This window comes from Rhea pennata, chromosome 7, assembly GCF_028389875.1.
Source record: "Rhea pennata isolate bPtePen1 chromosome 7, bPtePen1.pri, whole genome shotgun sequence".
NCBI lineage: Eukaryota > Metazoa > Chordata > Aves > Rheiformes > Rheidae > Rhea > Rhea pennata.
Genome location: NC_084669.1, coordinates 11322025 through 11345263, shown reverse-complemented (window position 1 = coordinate 11345263; position 23239 = coordinate 11322025). Strand labels below are relative to the sequence as shown.

At 41.5% G+C, this 23239-nt stretch overlaps 1 protein-coding gene and 1 long non-coding RNA gene across 9 annotated transcripts; one reads left to right on the top strand and one right to left on the bottom strand.

Moving 5' to 3' along the window:
• Positions 1–2597: 2597 nt before the first annotated feature.
• Positions 2598–22256, top strand: PDCD4 (programmed cell death 4). 8 transcript variants are annotated; one of them, XM_062580774.1, is made up of 15 exons: positions 2598–2725; positions 6662–6803; positions 7105–7217; positions 7671–7807; positions 8032–8128; positions 12022–12321; positions 12851–12945; positions 14701–14814; positions 15059–15280; positions 15550–15647; positions 16922–17036; positions 17780–17887; positions 18935–19045; positions 20030–20169; positions 21492–22256. In XM_062580774.1, exons 5-15 carry the CDS (start codon positions 8089–8091, stop codon positions 21550–21552), a joined length of 1404 nt encoding a protein of 467 aa, XP_062436758.1. In that variant the 5' UTR covers positions 2598–2725; positions 6662–6803; positions 7105–7217; positions 7671–7807; positions 8032–8088; the 3' UTR covers positions 21553–22256. The 8 variants fall into 8 exon arrangements, 7 of the variants coding, with proteins under 7 accessions (XP_062436758.1, XP_062436762.1, XP_062436757.1 ...); XR_009959031.1 differs by lacking the exons at positions 7671–7807; positions 21492–22256 and adding an exon at positions 19535–19723 and having other exon boundaries at positions 20030–20119; XM_062580778.1 differs by lacking the exons at positions 7105–7217; positions 7671–7807 and adding an exon at positions 7293–7419.
• LOC134143085 (uncharacterized) lies at positions 18207–22700 on the bottom strand. Its single transcript, XR_009959032.1, has 2 exons — positions 22430–22700; positions 18207–20458 (listed from the first exon to the last, which is right to left on the bottom strand). It is a non-coding gene; the product is annotated as an uncharacterized LOC134143085 (long non-coding RNA).
• Positions 22701–23239: the final 539 nt, after the last annotated feature.

Below are 23239 nucleotides of genomic sequence, written 5' to 3'. Positions count from 1 at the left end.
AGCTCTAATGTCTTTACCAGATCCCTCCATTCAGGGACAGAATAGCAAGCATGGGCCTTATATGTAAAAAGCAAGAAGGAACTGATCTGGACAAGAACAGGCATGAAAATTTCAGCTTAACAGAATATGGAAGGCTTCACAACAAATTGTGAAGGAAAGGATGGTTAAAGAGAGAGAGGTAAATGGCCTGAGATTAAATGGGTTTATCAAATCCATTTGTCTTTCTTGGATAAGGTAAATGACTTGCTTAGTGGAGGAAATGGAGTGGATCTCACCTATCTGGACTTTGGTTACATATTTCATGTGGTGCCATGTAGAAAGTTCTTAGGTAAGGGGAGAAGTGATTTAGCACAAGGGTTAAATTCAGTAAAGACCTATTGTGAGAGCAGTGCAAGAAAGACTGTTAGGTTAGAGGGAAGTTTTAGGGGGAGTGTTGAAAGATCACTCTTGGACATCTAGCACTGTGTTTTTGTAAATGAGCTTGGGACAAATGTTAGTAGAGAACTGGTGAAATTGCTCATGACAGAAAATATGAGGCATCATCACGACAAAGCAGGCCTGAGATGATACACAGAAAAAAAAAATGGCCAATTGCAAGAGAGAAATCAGTAGAAAGGGAAGGTCAAAGGCACAAATGACCAAATCCTTTGATTAGAGCTGGTTGGCAGCTCACGCTTCAATCACTGAATAACTGAGTTGCCAACAGGGTGGAAACAAGAAAAAAGAAAAATGCAGTCCTAGCACGCAACAGGAAAGGTGCAGACAAGGGCTGTGGTGATGGCTGGGGAATGGAAGGAGAGGCTACTTCATGGGATTTTGCAAAGTGAACAGAGAGCAACAAGATTTCTCTCTGTAAACACATCATGGAGTCATCTCCCAGGAAGGGAGAGGGAAGAGCTAATCTGGCCAGTGCTGGTACATAATAAAGGATCAAAAAGAGGTATCAGACATTTTGATTAGAGATTGTTACTAACTGTTTGACTATGTGGTTCAGGAACAAGCCTCCCAATTGTACTCAAAATACTAAATCACTTTGAGGACGGAACTTGGTAAGTATATAAAAAGGATTACATCACATGGCACCTGTGATAGGAGACCCAGTGGCCCAGAAGTTCCTGCCAGTCCTATGGACATAGGTAAATATTTTGTAACTCTCTGTGAATATAAGTATAGAGGTGTGCTTGTACACACACAAAAAAAAACCAGGCACATTATTTATTAATTACATATATATATCACAGGACCTCAGCTTGTCAAACAGTGATCACAAGACAATAACACACCTTGCTATAATAAATGACTCCCTAAGATTTTCTCCCACAGTAAACGAGGTAAAAAGGACAATTATTCCACGTTAAGACAGTAATGTTAAGACAGTATTACGTGTATCTAATTATTAGCTTTCAAATGAACTCACTGTCTGGAAATCTCTACAGCCAAATGAAGTACTCCATTTTCCTGCACATTTGACAAGTTCAGCCTTTTCCAGGAAAATGTCTTTTCAGATGCATGATTGCCTTTTGTTAAAGCACAAATGAACACATGACAACCGTAATGCAAAGGAGACATGCTTGTATCAGTTTTACAAAGCAAACCCAATTCTAAACTTTCTGCCAGGTGGGTGTACTCAGAAATATGAAGAGGGAAGGGTTTTTGTGCACAGTCAGTAGCAAGTCTGGGGAAAACAAGCGAGAGACAGGCAGAGAGATGAGCAAGCTGTGGTTTGGGAAAGCTGTTTCAGCGACTGGCACTTCGGTTCTCACATTCAGGCAAACCTCGGCTGATCCCCTTCCATCCCACAGAGATGCCCACCCTCCTCCGGCATCGCACATGCAGGTCTACAGTGCAGCCCAGTACGAAATTCATGGAGGGAACCGCGGGAAGATGTTCAAAAGCAATTCAAATCACTGAGCATTAAAAAAACAAAGGCAGTTTTCAGGATCCTTTCAACCTGGAGCTGACGCTGATTGATGAGATTGCTGTGCTTGCAGATCATTTTATGAATGCACCTTGAAGCCAGTTCAGAAGGTGCAAAATAAAAGTACTTTGAAGGAAAAGAAACCAGAAGGCGGCCAAGAGGCAGGAAACTGAACAGAGCAGATTGATTTAACAGATATGATTTTTTTTTCTTTCTTTTTTTTTTTTTTTTTTTTTTTACTGTCTGCATTTTGTGTGGAAATGTATACAGCTAGATGGTAATCAAACAGAACTGCAGCGGTGTCAGGATCACAGATGCTGCCTATCTAAAAGAGAAAGTAAAATGTTGAAAAATCCACAGTGGGGAGTGCAATGGAAATGCTCTATGACATTTCTAACCATTTCTCTTTGCTTTTTACTGGTCTCCCCGGTGCTGGAGGTCTGATGACCTGAGAGTAACAATAGCTACATTTCAAATAAACCTTGATGAAAAGCAAAGGCTCGCAGCAAACTGGCCAGGGCAGCCTGGCGACACATGGTGCCTCTAGTGCACAAGATACTGGACGGGGGCGGGGGGGGGGGCTGCTCCACACGTTTTGGGGAACTTGCCAGTGGATTCCTCCCCTGGGTGTTACGGGAGGGCTTGGCCAGCATGTGAGAAAGGGAGGGGAAAGTGTGAAAACAACCCAGCAGGCTCTAAGGAAGGAAGAAGGCTAGAAAGTGACCCGCTTGCCTGTGTCGAAGCCTTTTGCTCCAGGTGACCAGCGGCACTAGGGGAGGAAGCGCGAGAGGAGCCCGCTCGGCGCAGGTCAGAGCTCTGCAGGCCCTGGCGCGGGTAACCCCAGGCCGCAGGTGTCGGGGAGCCGGGGCAGAGCAGCGCAGCTCACGCGGGTTGCGCTGAGCTGTGCATCGGCTAGCAGCTCTTGGAAGAGGGGGTTTTTCTAGGAATGATTGAACTTGGCCTGAATGATAAATGGGAGGGGAGGAGGGAAATTGTGCTGTTCTGTTTTTACGAGGAATTTGGTGGTATGTTTGCTATTAATATAGCTGGAAGAGGGAAGGAGAGAGACCGGGAGGGAGCAACTCTGTACAGCTCAGGGACTGATTTGTTTTTTGGCTATGTCCTTTAAATGCTACAGGTCGTTTTGAGGCTAGAAAGGCACAAAGAGGTGATATCTTTTATTAGATTGGCTGATAGAGTCGTAAAATACAAACAAGCTTTCAGGAACATCGATCCTTTTTCAGGTCACAGTGTTTTAGAAATCAGAAAGCACCTCAGTCAAATCTAGATGAGATTTTCTGTGGCTGATAACCAAGCTGCTAAGAGAAATTTAGCAGAAGAGAGAAAAAACCCTGCAACTTTTTCTTATCTGGAGGTGCACTAGATGGTTCAGGGAATTTCATCTTTTTTTGATTAATGACCCCACTTTTGGGCCTCTGGGAAGTGATCCAGTCCTCAATTTTATCAGAAAATCCTCCAGCAATTTCCCACAGTACTTTAAAATATTTATTAACAATTGGCAGGATGCACAGATGTCATGTTTTGTTGTATACTCTCTTGCGCAGATTCTTTTTACTGTTTCAATCTGGTATCTCTGCCATCTCACCCCTCCTCACTGCAAAATCCCTTAAAGGCTTATCTTCTTTCTTACAGGAGCAAAGTTAATTACATTATATTTGTTAATGGCCAGAATTTACTTTCCAAATTTCAGTAATATCACAGTGATGTTTTGCCTTGCACATACTGATCAGTGGAGGTGCAAAAAGCAAACTGGAAATCAGGTTTTGATTGATGGGAAAACAACATCTTTCTAGGGTGCCTCTAGGTTACATATGAAAATAGTCTTGTATAAACAAGATTAACTTTCCTGACCAGAAAATTTCTGGAACTTAGTGTCTTCATGAACAAGAAAGATTATCTGTTATTTGTCTGATGGAGGAAGTGTTTTTTTCATCTCTAAAATATAGCAGTCAAAGAGGATGGCTGAGTAAAAATATTATGCTGCACAGTCTTTTTAATAAGAGTATCTTTTGTTGTTTTAATTCTTAAACCTGCATATGGCAATGTAGAGCCAGGCCAATAAATGAATTTAGAGGTTCTAATACAAGGAAAATTTGGCTCTTAATTCAGTCAAATCTGCATGGATTCAGAGTAAAATTACAGGGGACTAGTATGTGAAGATACTATAAAAGTCAAGTCATAATGTTTCAACCGAGTGAGATTCTCTTGCTGGTAGCTGAAAAATCCTGCAGCGCAGAATTATTAAAGCAGAAATGATCTATGTTTTATTCTGTCATAGCACTGAACTGCTATTGCTTAGGCTCTCAGAAGTGAGAAATTAGAGGGAAAACAAGAGATTAGCTGAGGTTTTAGGGGACACTGCGAATGGGGGCAAAATATTTGACAATTAAATGGCACCATCATTTCTGATCAGGTGTCCTTAGGCAGTGTAGGTAGAATGAAAAGGGGAGAGTAGAAAACGTGGAGGGCTTTGGCTGGATATGCGTGGTTCAGCTACGAACCCTAGACGGGTGCTGTGTTGCAGAGTTTTAGCGATGGAGAAGACCAGCGGCAGCATCCTTTACCTGCCAGCTCCCCTGAAACGCACCGAGTCCTGCCTGCCCACTTTGACGCAAAGGCCGTGTCCTCCCGCCGGAGTCCCTGAACTCCTGTCCTGGGACACCCACTGCTGCACACAGGGAACCGCCACGCGGCTCCTGTGGGAAGAGGGAGCAAGGTCTGAACCCCTCGTATCAGGTCTAGAAGAAGTGGTTTACACGTATGTGCACACACGCTCTGTCCGTGTGCGTGCGTGCACGTACGTAGGTTGATTTACACACGCAGTCCTCGCCGCCCGCACCCAGGCACGCACTTCTTCCAGCCTTTTCGCCGCCGAACGTCGCCGCCCGCGCTCCTGCGGGCGGGACGGGGCTCGGCGGGGCCCAAGGCGGCGGCGGCGGCGGCGGGCGGGCGGGCGGCCCAAGGCCCCGGCCGGGCCTGCTGCGCCCGGGCCCGCGCGGCGGGAAGCCAGGCCGCTGCGGCCCCGCGGGGCGGCGGGCAGCGCCCGCGGGCAGCACGTTTCTCCTCCGCGGCCGGGGCGGCCCGCGGGCGCGGCCGCAGCCCCGCGGCAGCAAACGGCGCCCCCGGCCCCCCTGCAGCAGGTCGGGCTGGGGGGGGGGGAGCTGCCCCTTCCCCCGCCCTCCGGCGGGGCCGCCCCTCCCCCTCCCGCACGAATGGTTCGTTCCGCCTCGCCCGCCCTCCCACGCGGCTCAGATGGTTTCGCCCCCTCTCCCTTCCTCTTCCTGAGCCCCCCCCCCCGCCAACCTGTCCGCGGACCCCACCCCCGGCATCCCTGCCTGCGGATTGGCTGCGGCCGCGGGAGGGAGCCAGCCAATCCGCGGCGCCCGCTCGGCCCCTGTCGCTGGGGTGAAGAAAACACAAACAAGCGGGGCAGCGGCGTGGCGGGCTCGCGGCGGCGCCGCCGGTAACGGTCGCCCCCTCCCCCCCCCCCCCCCGCCGCCCGCCCTCCCCGCCGCGGGACGCGCCGGCCGGGCCCGGCGGGGGCAGTTGCCGAGGCGGGGAAGGAGCGGCGGGAGCGGGCGCGAGTCCCCGCTGGTGCCGCGGCGGTCAGTGAAGGAGCCCGAGGCGCGGCGGGGCCGGGCGCCTCGGGGTCGCAGCGGGGCCGAGGGCAGAGCCTCGGGACCAACGGCCGCGGGCACCTGCGCGCTCGCCATCTTGCCGCGTGCCGCCGCCCTGCGGCAGCGCCTCGGGGAGGCCGCGGCTTCGCCTCGCCTCGTCTTGTTCGCCCGCTGGCTTTTGCGATGGGGCCGAGCAAAGTCGTATGAGCGCTGTGGAAGTTGCTCACGGATACTTCACGTAGACTTACGGTTTGGGGAAGTTTTTGGGGCTTTCCCCTGCGGTGTGTGTTGTCCCTGAGTCTTGCTGATCTGCCTCTCTGCTCGCCTAGTCGGGTAGAATTGCTTGTGTTGACTTAGGGGCGCGTGCTGGTGGTGAGTAGAGACAACGTCTGTATATAGCTGTGCATCTTTTATTGGTGATTTTCAGCGGCTTAGGAAGTACTCTGGTCTTCTGACCTATTTTGAAAATACTTTTTATATCACTGATTCATCTTAAGATCTCTTGTGGCATTCTCTAGATAGTGAAGTTTACTTCTGTCCATTTCTGTCCATTTTCGTCCAGTTTTAGCTCCCCTAATAAACTTGGGGTTTTTTTTGGTGTATGTTTTCATACACCATTGTTCTGTGGTTGGTCGGTAATAGTATAGTTCAGTTTAGCCAAATATGAAGTGGGTTTTTTGTGTGTGGGTGTTTTTTCTTTCTCTCTCTCTCTCCTTTTTTTTTTTTTTTTTTTTTTTTTTTTTTTTTTTTTTTGATACAGAGATAAATACCAGCATTCTGAAGTTTGAGCAGGCCATTTAACTTGACTTAACAACAGTTTGGGCTGGGAGAGTGCAATCTTAAACTGAGAATATGTCTCCTGATCAGTATAGCAGTACGAATTGTAAAGCTCATTTATCCTATCATCATTGTTATGTACAAAGCAGAGTGAATCTCAAAACAGCAGATGAAAACTGTTGTTTTTTGTGTAGCTGTAGGTGAAGAATAACAGCTAGAGCTCTATATGGAAAAAGTGTTCTTTCACCTAGAAGTTAAACTTGATTATAGATGATGGAATACTTTCTCTTGGTTGTTAATTTTTTTTTGTCTCCCCCCCCCCTTTAAGAAGTGGACACCTGATGGAACATTCCACTGGGAAGAGTAAAACTGTTCTTACATGGTAGCTTGCTCAGAGAAGACCAAGATCTAAACAAGAAAGCTCTCTAAACTACAGTGGCTCGGAACACTTGGACTCTTGAATGACTGAGGTAATTGACAAAGATCTTTACCTAAGAAATGGTGTGGGGCAGGGAGGACTTCGCCTTACACAAAGTCGTTAACTGTTTGGAATTAGGGTTGACATGAGCAAATACAAGATTGTGACAGCTTGAGGCTGTGTCCCAAAGCAGAATTTCTTCACTTTTAACCACTTATGATGAATCATTTGCAGTTAATAGATTTGTGGTATGGTGGACAGAAGGGGGAAAAACAAGGGAAGAGAAGAATAGCGGAAGGGAGTGATGGTGTTTGATGTCACAATCTTGCCACTCATCAGTAAGCTGTTTTCAGGGCAGCAATAGATGAGAAAGGGAAAGAAGAGCCACTGAATGAATACTTATGGCACAGAGACATATACCAGTAGTATTCACAAGACTGCAAAGAGATTCATGCAAACACTGCAGGTAAAAAAAAAAAAAAAAAAGTGTGTGATGAATGCTGAGACTGCTTTTTTTTTTTGTGTGTGTGTGTACATAAAGGAAAGATGGATGATGCCATCAGAGCGTTGACCTGTGATGGTTTGTAGAACAGCAGCTGCTAGGAAAAGAGGGAGAAAGAGTAGCAGAAAAAGAGGAGTTTTCAACTTTATCCCTTGCTGATTGAATGGTGGGTACAAAGAGGGTATGGAGTGTCCAGTAGCACAGATGTATAGCTGTCAAGCTCTCACATACATTAGAAATAAAATGTAAGGATTGCCTCCTTGAAGGGAGGAACAAAAATACGCCTCTTTTGAGGGTTTGCCTGAACTTGATAAAGTAGTACCATATTATCAGTATAGTTAAACCTGAAGAACATTTGTCTTGTGGTTTCAAATATAATGTTGATATTGTATGCTTATATAGATAATTCCTTTGCAGAAGAGGACAGCTGAAGGTGATAGAAGCGACTTTTATCAACTAAAGCTGCCCACAGAGGGCTTTTATCCCTAAAATAACGGCTTTCATTCTGGTGCCTCCTTTATAAGCAACAGAACCGGTACTGCGAAGACATCAAGGTCTCATTCTCGATGTTATAATTTTACACTATTAACTGTGACATTTAGATAAATGTCTTTAAGGGTGATGCCATTGCATGTTACATTTTTTGCCTTTCCAGGAACTTTTCAGTGATTACAGTTAGTTAATTCAATGTTTTGTGAGTGAAGCTTTTGAAGCTTTTTACTCCTTTAGGATTTGGTCCAGTGCTTTCCTCCTCCTGAGTTTCTCCATTTCTGTTTAGGCCTTGAGAGGAAAACGTTAAGACTTGACTTTTTGCTGTCAGTTCAGTTAAGCAACTATGGAAATAGAAAACAAGGAGATCTATATTAACCCTTCAGGTAAGTGATATTTTCAGTATTTTGTATTTAAAATTGCTTGACTGGCCTGAAGTGTTTTCTGTTTTAAGTTGTATTGCTCTGGGTTTGTTTTCTGGATAAATTCAGAAGTAAAATGTATAGGTGCATTTGAAAGGGACAGATTCTGCTTTTATGTAGCTGCTCAGCTTAAAATTAACAGAAGAAAATGATGAAAGATTTGACAGGAAGTGGGTGGGAATGGGAAAATTTTACTGAGTATGTGTTGGAGACCACCCTGAAACTGGCCGTTTTGTCCATATTGCAAGTGTATTTTCTAACACAGAAGTGTTACTGCAGTATGGTGTTTTTATGTCTTTCAAAGGTTATAGTATCTGCACTGACCTTCTTATACCAAAAAATTGTTGTGGGCTGATGTTTCTTGGGGAGGGGGGGAGCGGAAGTATGTTAAGAGATTATGTAGTATAATTGAAGTTGCAACATGCTGCGGATGAACTGTTACTTTAATATTACTACCAGATTTTATTTAAATACTGTGGAAGAGACATTACTTTTTCAACATTTTAGAGTTACATTTGGATAAAGAAATGAGACTACTAGATATCTAAATTCACCTAATTCGGCCAAATGAAATTTCTGCGTAGATAAGTGTTTGCTGGATATTCTTTTTGTTATTTAAAGTAGTTCAGTATAAGCACAGACTTTACGTGTGCCTGCTAGGCATTATAGGAGGTTAGTAAGATTGATTTGAATAACCTCAGTATATAGCAAGCAAAGCCTTAAAGTTTTTAGAACACAATTCCTGCTTATATATGCTTATGTATATGTTATATGATGTAAAAACATGAAACTGAAAGGAAGATGAGCCTCATTTTATTTGTACTTTTGATTTTATGAAACTACTGATTTTATAAGCTTTCGAAAATAAAAACATGCTGTAAATAATTTGAAGCTCTGCTTAACATCTTGATGTGATTTTTGTGGTAGAAGATAGCAGCTTAGAATATGCACATGCATCAGTGGCACACACATCAAAACTAGTAGAACCATTTTATCTATTTATTCAACATAGCTTAGTACCTAATAGTGGAGGGCCTGTTGGCTGCAGTATTATGTAGAAGGAGTTAGGTTTCAGGCGGAAGTAATAGTGTTCTTTATTTATTTTTTAATAGAAGTTTAGTAATGCAATAAGAAATATTGAGTCTTATGGTTGGGATGGAATCCTCTACAGGAAACCTTTAGTCTCAATGCTGAGATCAGGATTGTTTAAGGAAGCTGAGTAATAGCTTCCCCCCTTTTTTCCTTAGACAGCTTCAAGATTGATTTGTGTTAATTTTAGAACAGTTTATTTGAAAACAGAGAGAAGTGGTCATTGAAGAACATAGGTCCTGAACAGCCAGATTGCAGGTCTAACCTGGAGAAATTAAGATTGGGCATGAAGAAGAATTTTAGTTCAGTTACTGTCTAAGATGAGCTGGTTGTGCTGATGGATGGGTGAAGGAAAACTGTTCTCTTTGATTTTAGCTTCACCTTCCCGCTCATCCCCCAGGTTTATGCAACTCTATCCTTACTTTATTAAAATATTAGACAAACTGAGAAAGCTTGCCGTGGAAATTTCTTTCTGGACATGATGCATACTTTATTTTGATTGCTGCAAGCATAAAAGGAATGCTTTGTGGGAGCAGTGAGTGGAAAGATGAAGCTTAGACTGGAATGACTGCATTGTTGTTCAGCTGTAGTGTTCACATCTGTGAACAGTAATATCTAAATGTTACTACTTTGATCATAAAGAAGATAGTTGCATTAAGCTTTCTTCATTCTGTACTGTAGTATCCTCTTTGACGATGGGAAGCACTTTGAGGTTGGAAATGTTTCATTGGTGCGCTTTGTTTTCAGAACTTTTCGTGAACCTATTTTGAATTTGGGAAAAAAAAAAACAGTTCTGAGAAATACAGGCGAGTGAACACTGTTAATCACCACATATAGAAATGGTGTGGTAATACGTTTCAGCTAAGTCCAAATACAAGTTTGAAATATTCTTCATGTTCTGAGCTGATGCTGTTAACTTTTCTGTAAAGTAGACTTGGTATAGATGGAAAAGCATCTTCTGTTTGCCTCCTCAATGTGCTTCCTAGGACTGCAGCTGTAGGTTTTTCTTAGAATCACAGAATGGTTGAAGTTGGAAGGGACCTTTGGAGATCGCCTAGTCCAACCCCTCTGCTCAAGCAGGGTCACCTAGGGCATGTTAGACAGGATTGTGTCCAGGTGGGTTTTGACTATATCCAGAGCAGACGCCACATCCTCTCTGGACAACCTGTTCCAGTTCTTAGACTCTACTCAGTCAACAGGAAAAGAAGGGCTTCATAAAAGAGAACTTAAAGGCTTTTGTCTTTATGCATGTTCTAATTTGCAAGATTTTCCAAGGTATTAACTGGAATGTAAAATAGATCCCCATTTATGTGTTAATAAAAAAGAAAATGTGATTCTAAAAGCTGTATTTTTTAAATTTTGCTTAATGATTGAGTTCATGTGGAGAAAATCATAACTTTGAAATAAAGACCTTAGGTCCAAATTTTAGATAACTATTACTTTCCAAAGAGGGAAAATTACTGCACTTCTGAGTACCCTGAGATAGTCACGGATCCTTAAGTTGTGAGAGGTAAGTTTTGAGGATGGGGAGAGAGATGATAACTTCTGCAGTGTGGGAAGAAGGTTTTAATAGGTAATTAGCTTTGTTTCATTTTATTTATGGTAGGGCTCGGGACTAAACAGCAGTTTTCGAAACAGGCTTGGCATAGCCCACAATAAAGGAGAAATTCCTTTTACAGGCCTGTAAAAGGAATATAGTTGATGTGGGGAGTGTTTCTGTTTTCTTTTTTTAAGAAGATAGCTCTAGTGAAATTGTAGAGTAAGCATTTGTTAAAACAATTATTCTAATCTTATGAATGTTTGATGTTTGGATTTTGCTAGGTAAGTAAGCGCTTAAGATTTGCCAAAAATGGCAGACTGAAAAACACTGGATGCTTCATTCTGCAGAAAACTCAGTTATCATAAGAGGTTAAGGTGGAATTGTTACATCAGGACTTGCAGTCCTGGGCCTTATTGTTCTGTTTGACTTGTTCATTTCTGTCCCTCTCTCATCCCCTTTCCTTTTTTTAAGGCTAGAAAGAATCAATCCTGTTCAATCTCCTGATTTAGAGGGTAGGAACTTAGTAAAGAAAAGGGAATGATCTCATTTTTTTCAAAATACTTTTTTTTTAATGAGTCTTTGTTACTAAACTTTCTGGGCTTTGTATTGAAATACATTTTTTTTCCATAGTTTTAATAACAAAAGAAAATAGAACTTGTGTATGTATTATTGCGAGTCTAAATCATTGCTTTTCATTTGGACTTGTGTTAAAACTCCTCAAATGAGAGAAATATTGGTTGATGATTTAGGAAATGAATTTCCTAAATGAATTTAGGAAATGAATTTTTGGTGAATAATCTGTTAACATTAGTGAGTTTTTACAGAACTTAGTACATTGGCAGTTCTGTTTGTTTCTAAATCAAGAGATGAGTGGGTGGCATGGTAACTAGGCACTTAAATCTTAAGCACTTAAGAATTCTGATAGGTTTTGTTTAACGAGGGTAGAGTTTTCTTTAGTTTACCTGTTTGTAAGTGGTTTGCTTGTTTGCTTTTCCTCTCTTCACCTGTGCTCTGTTTAGATTGTGGATAACCTGTGTTGGGGAATAAGGAACTCCTTATTACTGTGATATGTAGACATATTAAGAAAAAAAAATCAAGTCTGCCTTAAAACCGTTGGAGGTAAAAGACAGTTCTGTTTAATTTTTGTTTAAATACACAGTGGTTTTGGTAGTTCAAAAGAAAATTGTTTAAAACAATAAATGAGATTTTTACTGTCTGTCTTTTTAAGAACTCGATAATCTAAGTGATGCTGCATTTTCTGGTGATGAAGAAAATGGTGGGTCTGAGGAACAAAAGACTGAAATCAATGGAAACTGGATTCCTGCAACTTCAATTACTGAAGCTAAAATAAATGCTAGAGCAAAAAGACGATTGCGGAAAAATTCTTCTCGAGATTCTGGGAGAGGAGACTCTGTTAGCGACAATGGAGAGACACTGAAGACTGGAGCTGTTGTACCAACAAGCCCAAAGGGGAAAGTCCTGGACAGGCGATCCCGATCTGGAAGAGGAAGGGGCCTACCAAAGAAAGGTAGATGTAACCTAGCAAAGAAAGCAGCTTTACGTTTTGTCCAAAAACATAGCGCTGCTTCCCCATTAGGAATCATTTTTGGTAAACGGCGATCTCTGTGCAGGCACTTGGTCCTTTATGTTAGGTGCAGCAATAGACAGAATTTTGTATGTGTATCATTAACTCACTTCTGTCTTTAGGTACTTTTAATGAGTATATTCAATGCACACATTTGAACTGTGGTGGTGGAGGTGACTCATAGGACTACTCCTAATGCAAACCGAAAGCATGGTTATACTTGAAAGCACAGTTGTTTCAGCCTGGGGTTATTCTTAAGTTGTTTTGAACTGTTGGGATCCTGCTAGAAAGAGACTAAACACAACTCTCTAAAGTGAGAACATGTTGTACAAACATTTCTGTCTTTTTCAGCATATACCCTGAGAAGTAAGAGATGAGTACAAGCTGTAATACGTTGCCTTTGAGTAAGGGATTGCTGTGTTCAGTATTCTTTGTAAGCTAGCTGTTCTTAAACTGTCTTGTGTTTTGCCAGGTGGGGCAGGTGGCAAAGGAGTTTGGGGAACACCAGGTCAAGTGTATGATTTGGAAGAAGTAGATATTAAGGATCCTAATTATGATGATGACCAGGTAGGCAAATACCTTCTCTGCACAATGTGCATTTTGATTTTCTTCTTTCATTCATTACAATTGCTGTGATGTTTTTACTAATTAAAATGTGGCCTTGCGAGTTACATGAATGTTGGCCTAGCCATACCAAGTGTTCATTTTTATGTTCAAGAACGGATTATTGACTAGCTGAAGACAACTGCTACGTAAGTGTGGTAGTGTAACATACACGAACCTTACCTCAAACTTACTTCCTCTTTCTTTGCCCCCCTAGGCAGCACCCTTCTGAAGGTGTTCTTTCAGTGCTGGTTCTCATGGAGAAGAAGGTTGCAATGCTTCTTTAAACTGCAGATCAGCACCATGTTAAAAATGTAGCAGACTCTCTTGCAATGGGAGATTTTGGTCTTGGGGGAAATCTCAGATTTTTCTGTTCTCCTATCCCCTACATCTTACATTTTCTGTATATAAACACTCTCAATTAGTGGAAAGTAGACAGCTTGGGTTTTTTTCAGCATATATTTATTTAGGATTTGTTGTGGAAGGTTGCCCCTTACAGCTATATTATTAGCAGGGGTTGTGGGGAGGGAGTAAAGCTTACTAGACAAACAATGCTTCATAAACTTAAATCATTGCGGAAGGGAGAATTACAAACTCTGATTACTGAAGTCTCTAAGATCAATACATTTGTGAGACTGTAAGTAGGTTCTTTATAACATAAGCGGAGTGATGGTGGTATCCTTTGAGTAGAGACTGTAGCCATAGCTTCTAAGAGGGTGAATGTGGGTGCATCAGAACCTTGCTTTCAGAATCATTCTTTTCCAGCAATTCAGAGAATTATCTTAGCAGAGATAGCTATTGAAAATGAAGTTGATGATTGCATAAAAGGAAGTTGAATGAAAATTCCATGGGACTTCTGCATGATAGATTCACTGAGGTTGTAAATAGAGGCTGGCGTGGTAGAAGAACAGGCATTTTGTCTTCTCCTTTAATTTTTGGTCATGGAAGGCTGCTTTTGAAAAAGCATTAGTTGGAAACTTTCTTATTCAGATCTCTGATCTTTAATATTGCTCTGAATGTTATTACTGCACTCTGTGAGGAATGGGGAATTGAATTACCATGCGAGATACGGCTGTACTGGAACTCGGGTATTACACACAGTGCTCTACAGGACCAGGTTATACAGGAGACAATTGCTGTGTGACTCTTGTTTTCTTCTTAGGAAATGCACTGAAAATGCCTTCTCTGTCATGCAGATGTGTACATGCTAATGTCTGTTTGGTCCTGCAGTCACTAGAGAAGGGGGAAAATAAGCAGGCTTGCTCTAAGGGACTGGAATGCAGCTTGCATGGAAAGATGCTAGAAGTTAAATCTTACACTGTGGCACAGCTATGTCCGCTGAGCTGGTACAGGAGTTTCTGTTGCCCTTCTTTCAAAACATAGGTAGTTGATCTCTGTGTTCATGCAGTGTCAGCAGAATCCTAGGAGTACACCATGGAGTGCTTACTATCATGTAGCAGTAAATTCAGCTTTCTAGTTGAATTCAGCTAGCAATAAATTCAGACTGCAAGGAGCCGTGACATTTAACCAGCTTTACTGATTTCCCACACTTAAACTGTAGAGACATCTATTGCTTTCTGATGGAATCTTGACTGCCAGAAGTATGCATAAAGCATTAATGGTTTAGAAGATATTGTATGGTAGTAAAACAGTGTAAGATCTAAGAAGATACAGTATTGTTTACAGCATTTATATCTTGTTTGTTGCCTTTTACAATAGGAGAACTGTGTCTATGAAACAGTAGTTTTGCCTCTGGATGAAAAAGCATTTGAGAAAACTTTAACACCAATCATTCAGGAATATTTTGAACATGGAGATACTAATGAAGTTTCGGTATGTTACATGTTTGTTTTTGTTTATTTTAGGAGGCAGCCCTGTAGTGTACATGGGAGTCCAACAGCTAGCTATTAATGAATATATAAAGATGTTGGCAAGGAATGTGCAATTAGAAGACCTAAATAGTTGCTCCTGCTCATGCAGTAAAAATAAAGGGGTGTGTGTGTGTGTGGGGGGGGGTATAAAATGTCATAGTTACCTAAATTTAAAAAATCTGTTTTGTTTTCCAAATCTTATTTAGGAGATGCTAAAGGATTTAAACCTCGGTGAAATGAAATGTAGTGTGCCAGTGTTGGCTGTTTCCTTGGCATTAGAGGGGAAGGCTAGTCACAGGGAAATGACATCCAAACTTCTCTCTGACCTTTGTGGGACAATAGTAAGCAAAACTGATGTGGAAAAATCATTTGATAGACTACTTAAAGACCTACCTGAGTTAGTTTTGGATTCTCCCAAAGCACCACAGGTATATCTGATTTTTTTTTCTGCTTGCATTCAAACGCCCTTTCTTTTTAATTGTGGTTAAAACTGATCAAGTAGACTGAAATAGACTGTGTTTGGAAAATATGCATGGATTGTCTTGCTGTCTCTAATCTTCTATTTCCCAGGCTGGGTTTCTACTTTGAGATGACTCATTTAATAAATTAAACCTGAAAACCAAGTATGTTAGAATTGTCTATTTAGAACTGCTTTGAAATTCAAGGTTTATTTAAAAGTGCCTCTGTTCTGTTGTAGTTGATGGGCCAGTTTATTGCTAGAGCTGTTGGAGATGGGATTTTAAGCAGTACTTACATAGATGGCTACAAAGGCACTGTGGATTGCACCCAAGCTCGGTAATTTACTTGCTTTCTATAATTCCAGTTTTCAATTTCAAAGGCCAAGCAAATAGACTGGAAATTTGGGACTTTAGGATAAACCATGTTGTTCTTTGATGATTCTTGTTTATTTTAAAATGAACTGAAAGAAATGCACAGACAGAGTCTGTCACAAAAACAGAGAAAAAATCCAGAACGACTCAGGTCAGAGGAGAAATATTGCAAGTGTTTGAGTTTGTTCAGTCAAGTTTGTTGTCTAGCTTATGTTTAATTAAAAAAAAAAAAAAGAGCTGAAACAAGAAGTGACTGTAGAAGGTTTTGTCCTTAGAAAAAGCTTTAATGTGACTAATGAGTAAATATAGCATCAGGACAACTGCTGTAAATACAGAGTGAAATTCTATTTGCAGGATTATAGTTAGATATTTTAAAAAAGGAGATCAGTGCTTAGTTGCCTAACTTGAAGGTTCAAGTTGTGAAAATTATCAGTAATATAAATGTCTCATGCAATTTTAAGCCTTTCATTGTGCATAGTGCACATTTAGGATGCTTGCCTGTCTTTGTTATTTCTCGGGCAGTCCTTGCTGCTTGATAATTCTGGCTCTTGCATATAGTAGTTGTTACTGGTTAGCCCTAGTGTGAACAATGGGACACAACCATTCCTCCTTTAGTTGAATGGTACTTAATTGGATCTGAGAGTGTTCCCCTCCCCCCGCTCTAATTCCTTTTTCTTCCTTTTTTAAACAAACTGACAAGCTTCCTTAATCCACCCTGTCTCCTTGGAACTTTATATTTGCTTTCCAAAGTGGTATCTTGACTTAATTCCCAAGGTTTTACAGCTCTTTAGACCAAAATGTAAAACAGTGTTTCAGCAAGGAAGCCATTCTTTAGCTCAGAGCAATTTAAGCCTTGTTTGTTTGATTCACGTGCTAAACTGTATGCTTGGAGGAGCCCAAATATAATTCATCTCTGTATACAAAAATACTAAATTCTCTCATAAAAAATGTTTTGGGTTCTACAATGATGACCGAGATCTGCTGTCATTGCAGGACTGTGATCTGTCCCAAGCATGGTATAACTAGAGTGGTGGAAAGAGAACTTGGAGAAATTTTGATCAGGAAGATAGCAAGCTGTCTGCATGGAGTTACTAATCATGAGGTCTTCTCAGAAATCTTGTCACTGACTGTAGCATGAGCACTGTGCCTAAAAAAGAACGGAAGTGGGAAAGTGCAGATATTACAGATTTTCCTTAAAGTTTTGTAGTAACTTCCTAAAAGACAAAATTTTCTTTCTAGAGCTGCACTCGACCGAGCTACTGTGTTGCTGAGTATGACAAAGGGTGGAAAGCGTATAGACAACGTTTGGGGGTCAGGAGGTGGCCAGCAGTCTGTGAAACACCTTGTGAAAGAGGTAGCTGACTTGCACAAAACTCAAGTTTACTGTTTGTCTAAGCTTACTGTGTTTGGGGAAGAGCGGAGAGATGCATATATCCCGCAACAAATTTTTTTTGTATTATATAAGTAGCTTTTAAAACCTGATACAGATCATTTTGTTGATTAAAATGGATGCCTATATTACTTTGTCACTGCTGAGCACATACTGGCAATATAGAATATGAACTAGCGTACATTTATTTTCGCTTACAGCTTTGTGTTTACAATTAAAAAGATAGAGTATACAAGAGCCAAGGTGGAAGCTGGCGGTACCAGTTTGTTTCTTGGCAGCATTGATTAAAAACACAAACAAAATTCGAGGAAGAATCAGGAACGTTTAGAGATCTATGGTTTAAAGGAAAGAATCATGTTATTTCTAGGTTGTGAGCATAACAGAAGAGAGGAGGAAGAGTTCAGGGGAGAAAAACTTGATCATAGCCTTGTTAACCTTTCATGGTGATGGGAATTTTATCAAGCAGCATTTCTAGTGCTTGTGTATCTATCCATATTACCACTGTGGATAAGTACTTGGCTTGCACTATTTAACATTGCTGATAGCACTCAATATAATGCCATTTATAAAGACAACAACAAAAAAATCTAGCTGCAAGTTTGGGGAACTAACTTGCTGCTAGGTGTGTTGCAGATTATCAAACAGTTAACAGCTTTTGCATTTTTTATACCTAATTAGCATTGTTTCTTTGTTTTAAAATTCAATAGATTGATATGTTACTGAAGGAATATTTACTTTCTGGAGATGTATTGGAAGCTGAGCGTTGCCTTCAGGAGCTGGAAGTACCCCATTTCCACCATGAACTTGTATATGAAGTAAGGAGAAATCGGAGTCCCTTTAATGATTGTCAGTAATAAAAGCAGGCGTTGTTTTCTTTTGATGTGGGCATGTAAATAATGTAACTTGAATCTGAAGCTCAGGTTGCAGGTTCTGATGTTACTTGTATAAAGTGAAGTTAATAGTTTGTGTATTTGTTTGTGTGCACTTTGTGAAACAAGTAAACCATTTGTCCCTCTGGGAAGATCCAGAATTAAATTTAGTTTGTTGCATAAATAGGTGCATTCAGATTATTAGATTAGAAATAGGGTTTTTTCTTTTTATACCCCTGCTAAGAAATAATGGCAAAAAACATCCTTTGTTTTGGTGTTTTATTTCCTTTTAGTTGCAAACTTAACACAGATTCGGACATCTAGCTATTCTAATTCTTTTCTGTTTTTTTTTTCTTAAGTTATACAGCTTTCTTTGCATGGTGGAATTGTTTCATCTAGTACATTTGTAACAGCTTTGAGTATTTGAGATAGATCTTCCTTTGTGGCATCTGGAGGATTGTTCTTATTTGTATTCTTCTCACCTGCTAAATCAAGAAGTGCTTGTTTACCATTAAACCTGAACACCCATAATCTAAAACATTCTAAACTTTGTCTTTGGAATAAATTGACTCCATTTAGCAAATTTCTTAGGAATAAAAAGATTTTTTGCTTGTTAGAGTTCATGGAGATTGGTAGATTTTGTTCTTTCAGATTCTTCTAAGATCACAAATAAAAAATTCACAAAATTAATTTCCATCTGTAGTGCAGCAGTTGTATGAATATGGCTTCTCAAGTCAGGCAGTGTACTCTACTCTGTCTTCTCCTTTCTCATTTTTCATCTCTTGTATTCTTATTCAAGGAACTTTCCATCGGTTTTTCTTTTCAAATAATAATATACTGCAGTTGTGAGTCCTTACAACAAATGGGGCACAATTGTCCCCTTAAATGCACAATATTGCATCTATTAGTAATTTTTACACTTCATATGCTTACACAAGGTATACTTGACCACTGTTGTCATTGTAGTTAAAAGGTTTGCATAATTTCTTTCAGGCAGTGGTGATGGTTTTGGAGTCAACTGGAGAAAAGACTTTTAAAATGATACTAGATTTGTTGAAATCTCTCTGGGAGTCTTCTGTCATTACTGTGGACCAAATGAAGAGGGTAAGTGTTATTTTTGGAGAATATTGGGTAAGGTCTCCCCAAATTTTGTGTAGTTTTTACCTTTTCTTTAAGATGAAAACTTGGCAGGCTCTTCTTTCTGCTACCCGCTGCCCCCAGTCCTTCTGTATTCCGTACGAAAAAAACTGTCACTGATGTATGCAGTAATTGTACAGTACGTAACAATAGTTGCCATGTACTGGAGGAAATACAAGTCACTTCTGAGCAGCAGTTCATTGTAGAATCAAGGGGGACTGAATTTTTAAATTTTCCGTTCCAGAATTTCAACTGATCTTATGCAATTAAGTGATTAAAAACTAATCATTTAAAATACTACAGCATAGCTTCATTTTAATAAATTTTCTTTTTAACCGGTAGCTCTTCATAATTGAAGAAGTATAATGAGACCCGTTTAATCAGAAATATCAACTAGAACAGTATATAGAAGCAAGTATTTTACTAAATTAGCGTAATTCGTGACTTTGCTTCCAGCTATGAACACTGGACAGTTGTGCTATCCTGGGGCAAACTGGGTACCAGACTAAGACTCGTGGCAAACTTTCCCCAATCATCCTGCTGAAGGGAAGTGATGAAGTCATCTCTGGTTGGCACAAATATTTCCCTTGCTGCATAGTGGTGGAGATTTGCGGCCTGTATTTTTTTATTTACCTGGCAGAAATAGTAAGTTTTCTTCCATGCGATAGCCACCAGGCTAATACATATGTTCTGTACTGCCTGGTTTTGTAACTTTTTTGGGGAGTCCTAAGTTCTGCTAGTGTTCTCATGCCTGTAGATAGTTGTGTAATACCATGATATTGGCTGGTATTATACCTTGTTTTCCTGCTAACTTGCAGCTCCTCTGACTTAGGTTTGTTGAAACTGTTTATAGTATACATGAAATTACGTGAAAATTTATCCTGCAAAAAATAGTAGTGAAATCATAGAATAACCACATTATTTGACATTATTTGAACTGTTACGCTGCAGGGCTATGAACGAGTTTACTGTGAAATACCTGATATTAACCTGGATGTGCCACACTCCTATTCTGTGCTTGAGCGGTTTGTAGAAGAATGCTTTCAGGCTGGAATAATTTCCAAACTGCTGAGAGACCTCTGTCCTTCAAGGTACTTGCTTTATTATAGATAGGTGAAAGCACAGCTTTTTATCCCCACTGTAGGTAACAAAAAGGAGTATCTTGTGACCTGGGTATTGTAGATGGCAACTGGAAGCTAAGGAGGATTGGGGAATAAGGGTTGGACTAGGAAAGAGTTTATAATAAAGGTGCCTTGATTTGAAACTCTGCCTCTGCAGAGTCTCGGGCAGCATGCCTGTCCGCTTGCCAGAGGAGGAAGACCTATTTCTTCTCTCGGTTTTCAGTTTTGTTAACTCGCGTGGCAAGAGCTCAGCACAGTCCTGAAATGAAAGATTGGGGCATCCCAGTGACCCATGTAGTGACAGTGGGAAACCAGACAACCACTTGTAATTTGCTTTTAAAAAACAGTTAAAACATATTAAAATGCATTATTGAAGTTCTACAGTGAGAGTAGATTCCTTACGTCAAAGGGAATAGGCCGTTTACATGGTAGAAGCTCTAAATACCTAATCCTTTACTATCTGTCTATCACGTGGTCTGTATAGTTTTCATTGTTTTGCTATTATCTGCTTATTCGTAGCATAAATAATGATGTCTTATCTTCAAGCACTCAGTATTCTATTTTCTCCTTACTGGTCACCGTAGATCCATAAATTCTACTTCTGCGAGGAATAAACACAGATTTGTTAAATTTGATGTTAAAAATATCTCTTCCTCAAATTTGTTGGGAATACTATTTGTTAGACAGATCTTTTCCAGTTTGGGTGTGTTGTTAGACAACTTAAACATTATCATCTTCCCAGCTGGCAATCAGTTTAGGTTATTAAGTGTTGGCAACTTTATGAAAGACGGCCTCTGCTAGTGGATTTTGGATTTTAAAATGGAGCTTGTGTACATCTTCATGGTATTAAATGTTTTGTCAGCCTACGGTGCGGGAGGGCTGAAAGTAATCTCAGCAACAAAAGTGTGGTTATACTTCAATACAAGTAAATACATTGAGATGTGTTTTTTGACTTGCATGCTTCTGCTTTGGTTAGAAAATGCCTGCAAGCCAGCATTTTTTGCATGCATTAATGATTATGTTAAACATTAAAAGGTCAGCAAAGCAAAAAATACTTGAGAAAGCAAGTTTTGAAAAGCTGCTTACAAACACACTTATATGTATTTAAATATTGACAGATTTAAGCAATTTATCAAATGATAAAGACTATTTATTATCTGATCTTGCAGAACTTATCTTATACATCTAGTACTTGACTCCCAAGACCAAGTGAAGATTTTCAGTAATAGATAAGAAAACACAACTGATGCTACTTTGAACTTCCTAAAAAGATGCTTTCTATTTTCTTACAGGGGCAGAAAGCGTTTTGTGAGCGAAGGAGATGGAGGTCGTTTTAAACTAGAAAGTTACTGAATGTGAAAAACAACTCCTGAAGCCTTAAAAGTTTAAAGGGAAAAAAGATACGTGTGTGTGTGTGTGTACAATATGTGTACACATGCAAACACACTTCTGTAGTGTGTGCATAAGTGTGTATATATAGGTACACACACACACACCTAATACACCAAAATTCTAAAGAGTTGCTTACCACAGTTCATATTTTTTTAAAAGTACATGTTTTGGGTACAAATCATTTTTTAAATAGTTTTATAAATTTCAGGAAGAAAACTTTCTTTGGGTATGTAGTAGAACAACTGGCCACTCTGCTGTGGTGGTGCCTTCAAATAAGCTATCTTTTTGCAAGTGCCATGTGTTTATGACCTAATCATTCCATGTTTGCATAGATGTCTAACTGCCGCTCTTTCTTTCAAGGACAGTGTTTTCATCATAAAATCACTGGTTCATACAAAGCTTTACAGAAGGGTCAAGTTATGCTGCTGTGACCCCATTTTCATTGCTGCTGAAGAAATAGTATGCTTTGAGAGGAAAAATAGCTGTTTCTTTGTTTTAAGGAGCCCAAGAAAATGGGGGTGGGTCATAAGATGAATTCATCTGTTCCAGGGGAGAACACTGGTAGGTTTTAGACTTTCTAGCTACCACTTAACCAACCTTTTTTTTTTTTCCTATGTAACTGGAAGTGAAAACAACTGGTAGAACATATTAAAGTTTTTTTTTTTCTTTTTTTGTGAAGCTCTCTGTTCTGACTCCTCTCTGTTTAAAAAAAGAAAAAAAAAAGCTTAGAAAATGGATCTCTAAACTCTGTGCAATAGAGCTTTGCCTCTAATACAAAAAGGTGGTATTACAGTATACAGAAGAGCATTGACTGATTAAGTAAATGGTAAATATTTACCAAAGATGATTTTGGAAACAAAAGGGGCTTGCAGCAGTGTGTCAGGCCGGCGCTGCGACAGTTTTTGGCGTGGTGAGGAGGGCGGCTGCAAGGAGCCATTTCTGCAGAGTACGAGGAGCAAGGAGGGGGCTATCTCACAGCGCCACCCTGTAGCAACCCCCCGCCCGCCCCATTTCGGCTTGCTGGGCGACAGCAGGACAGCCGCTCCCCCGGGGGCGCGGGCGGGGAGAGGCGCGCGGGGCCGCGCAGCCCGCGCAGGGCGGCCCCGGGCCGCGGCCGGGCCTAGGGCCGCGCCGCCTCCTGCGGCCGCGCCGCCTCCAGCGCCGCGCGCTGCAGCTTCTCCAGCTTCTCCAGCGACACCGACTTGAGCGGCAGCAGCTTGGGCTTGCACAGCACCATGGCGGGCGCGTCCTCCACCGACAGCTGCCCTGCAGCGGGAGAGAAGCGCCGCCGTGAGCGCCGCCCGGCCGCCGCCCGCCCCCCGCCGCCGCCGTCGCCGCCGTCGCCGCCCGGGCCCGCGGTACCTTGCTTGGGCAGCACCTCCCGGAACGCGGCCTTCCCCTCCGGCATGGCGGCGGCGCGCAGGCGCAGTGCCGCCGACGCGCAGGCGCGGTGCCGCCCACGGGGCGCGCAGCGCTGAGGGAGCGGACCGACGGGGGGGAGGGAGAGAACTACGCTTCCCAGCATGCAGTGCGCGGAGGCGCCGGCACGCAAGCGGTGCGGGCGGGCCCTCGCGCCCCTAGTGCATGCTGGGGATTGTAGTCCTGGTAGCGGCGGGCCGGCGGCGGGCGGGGTGGAGGGGGTGGGGGG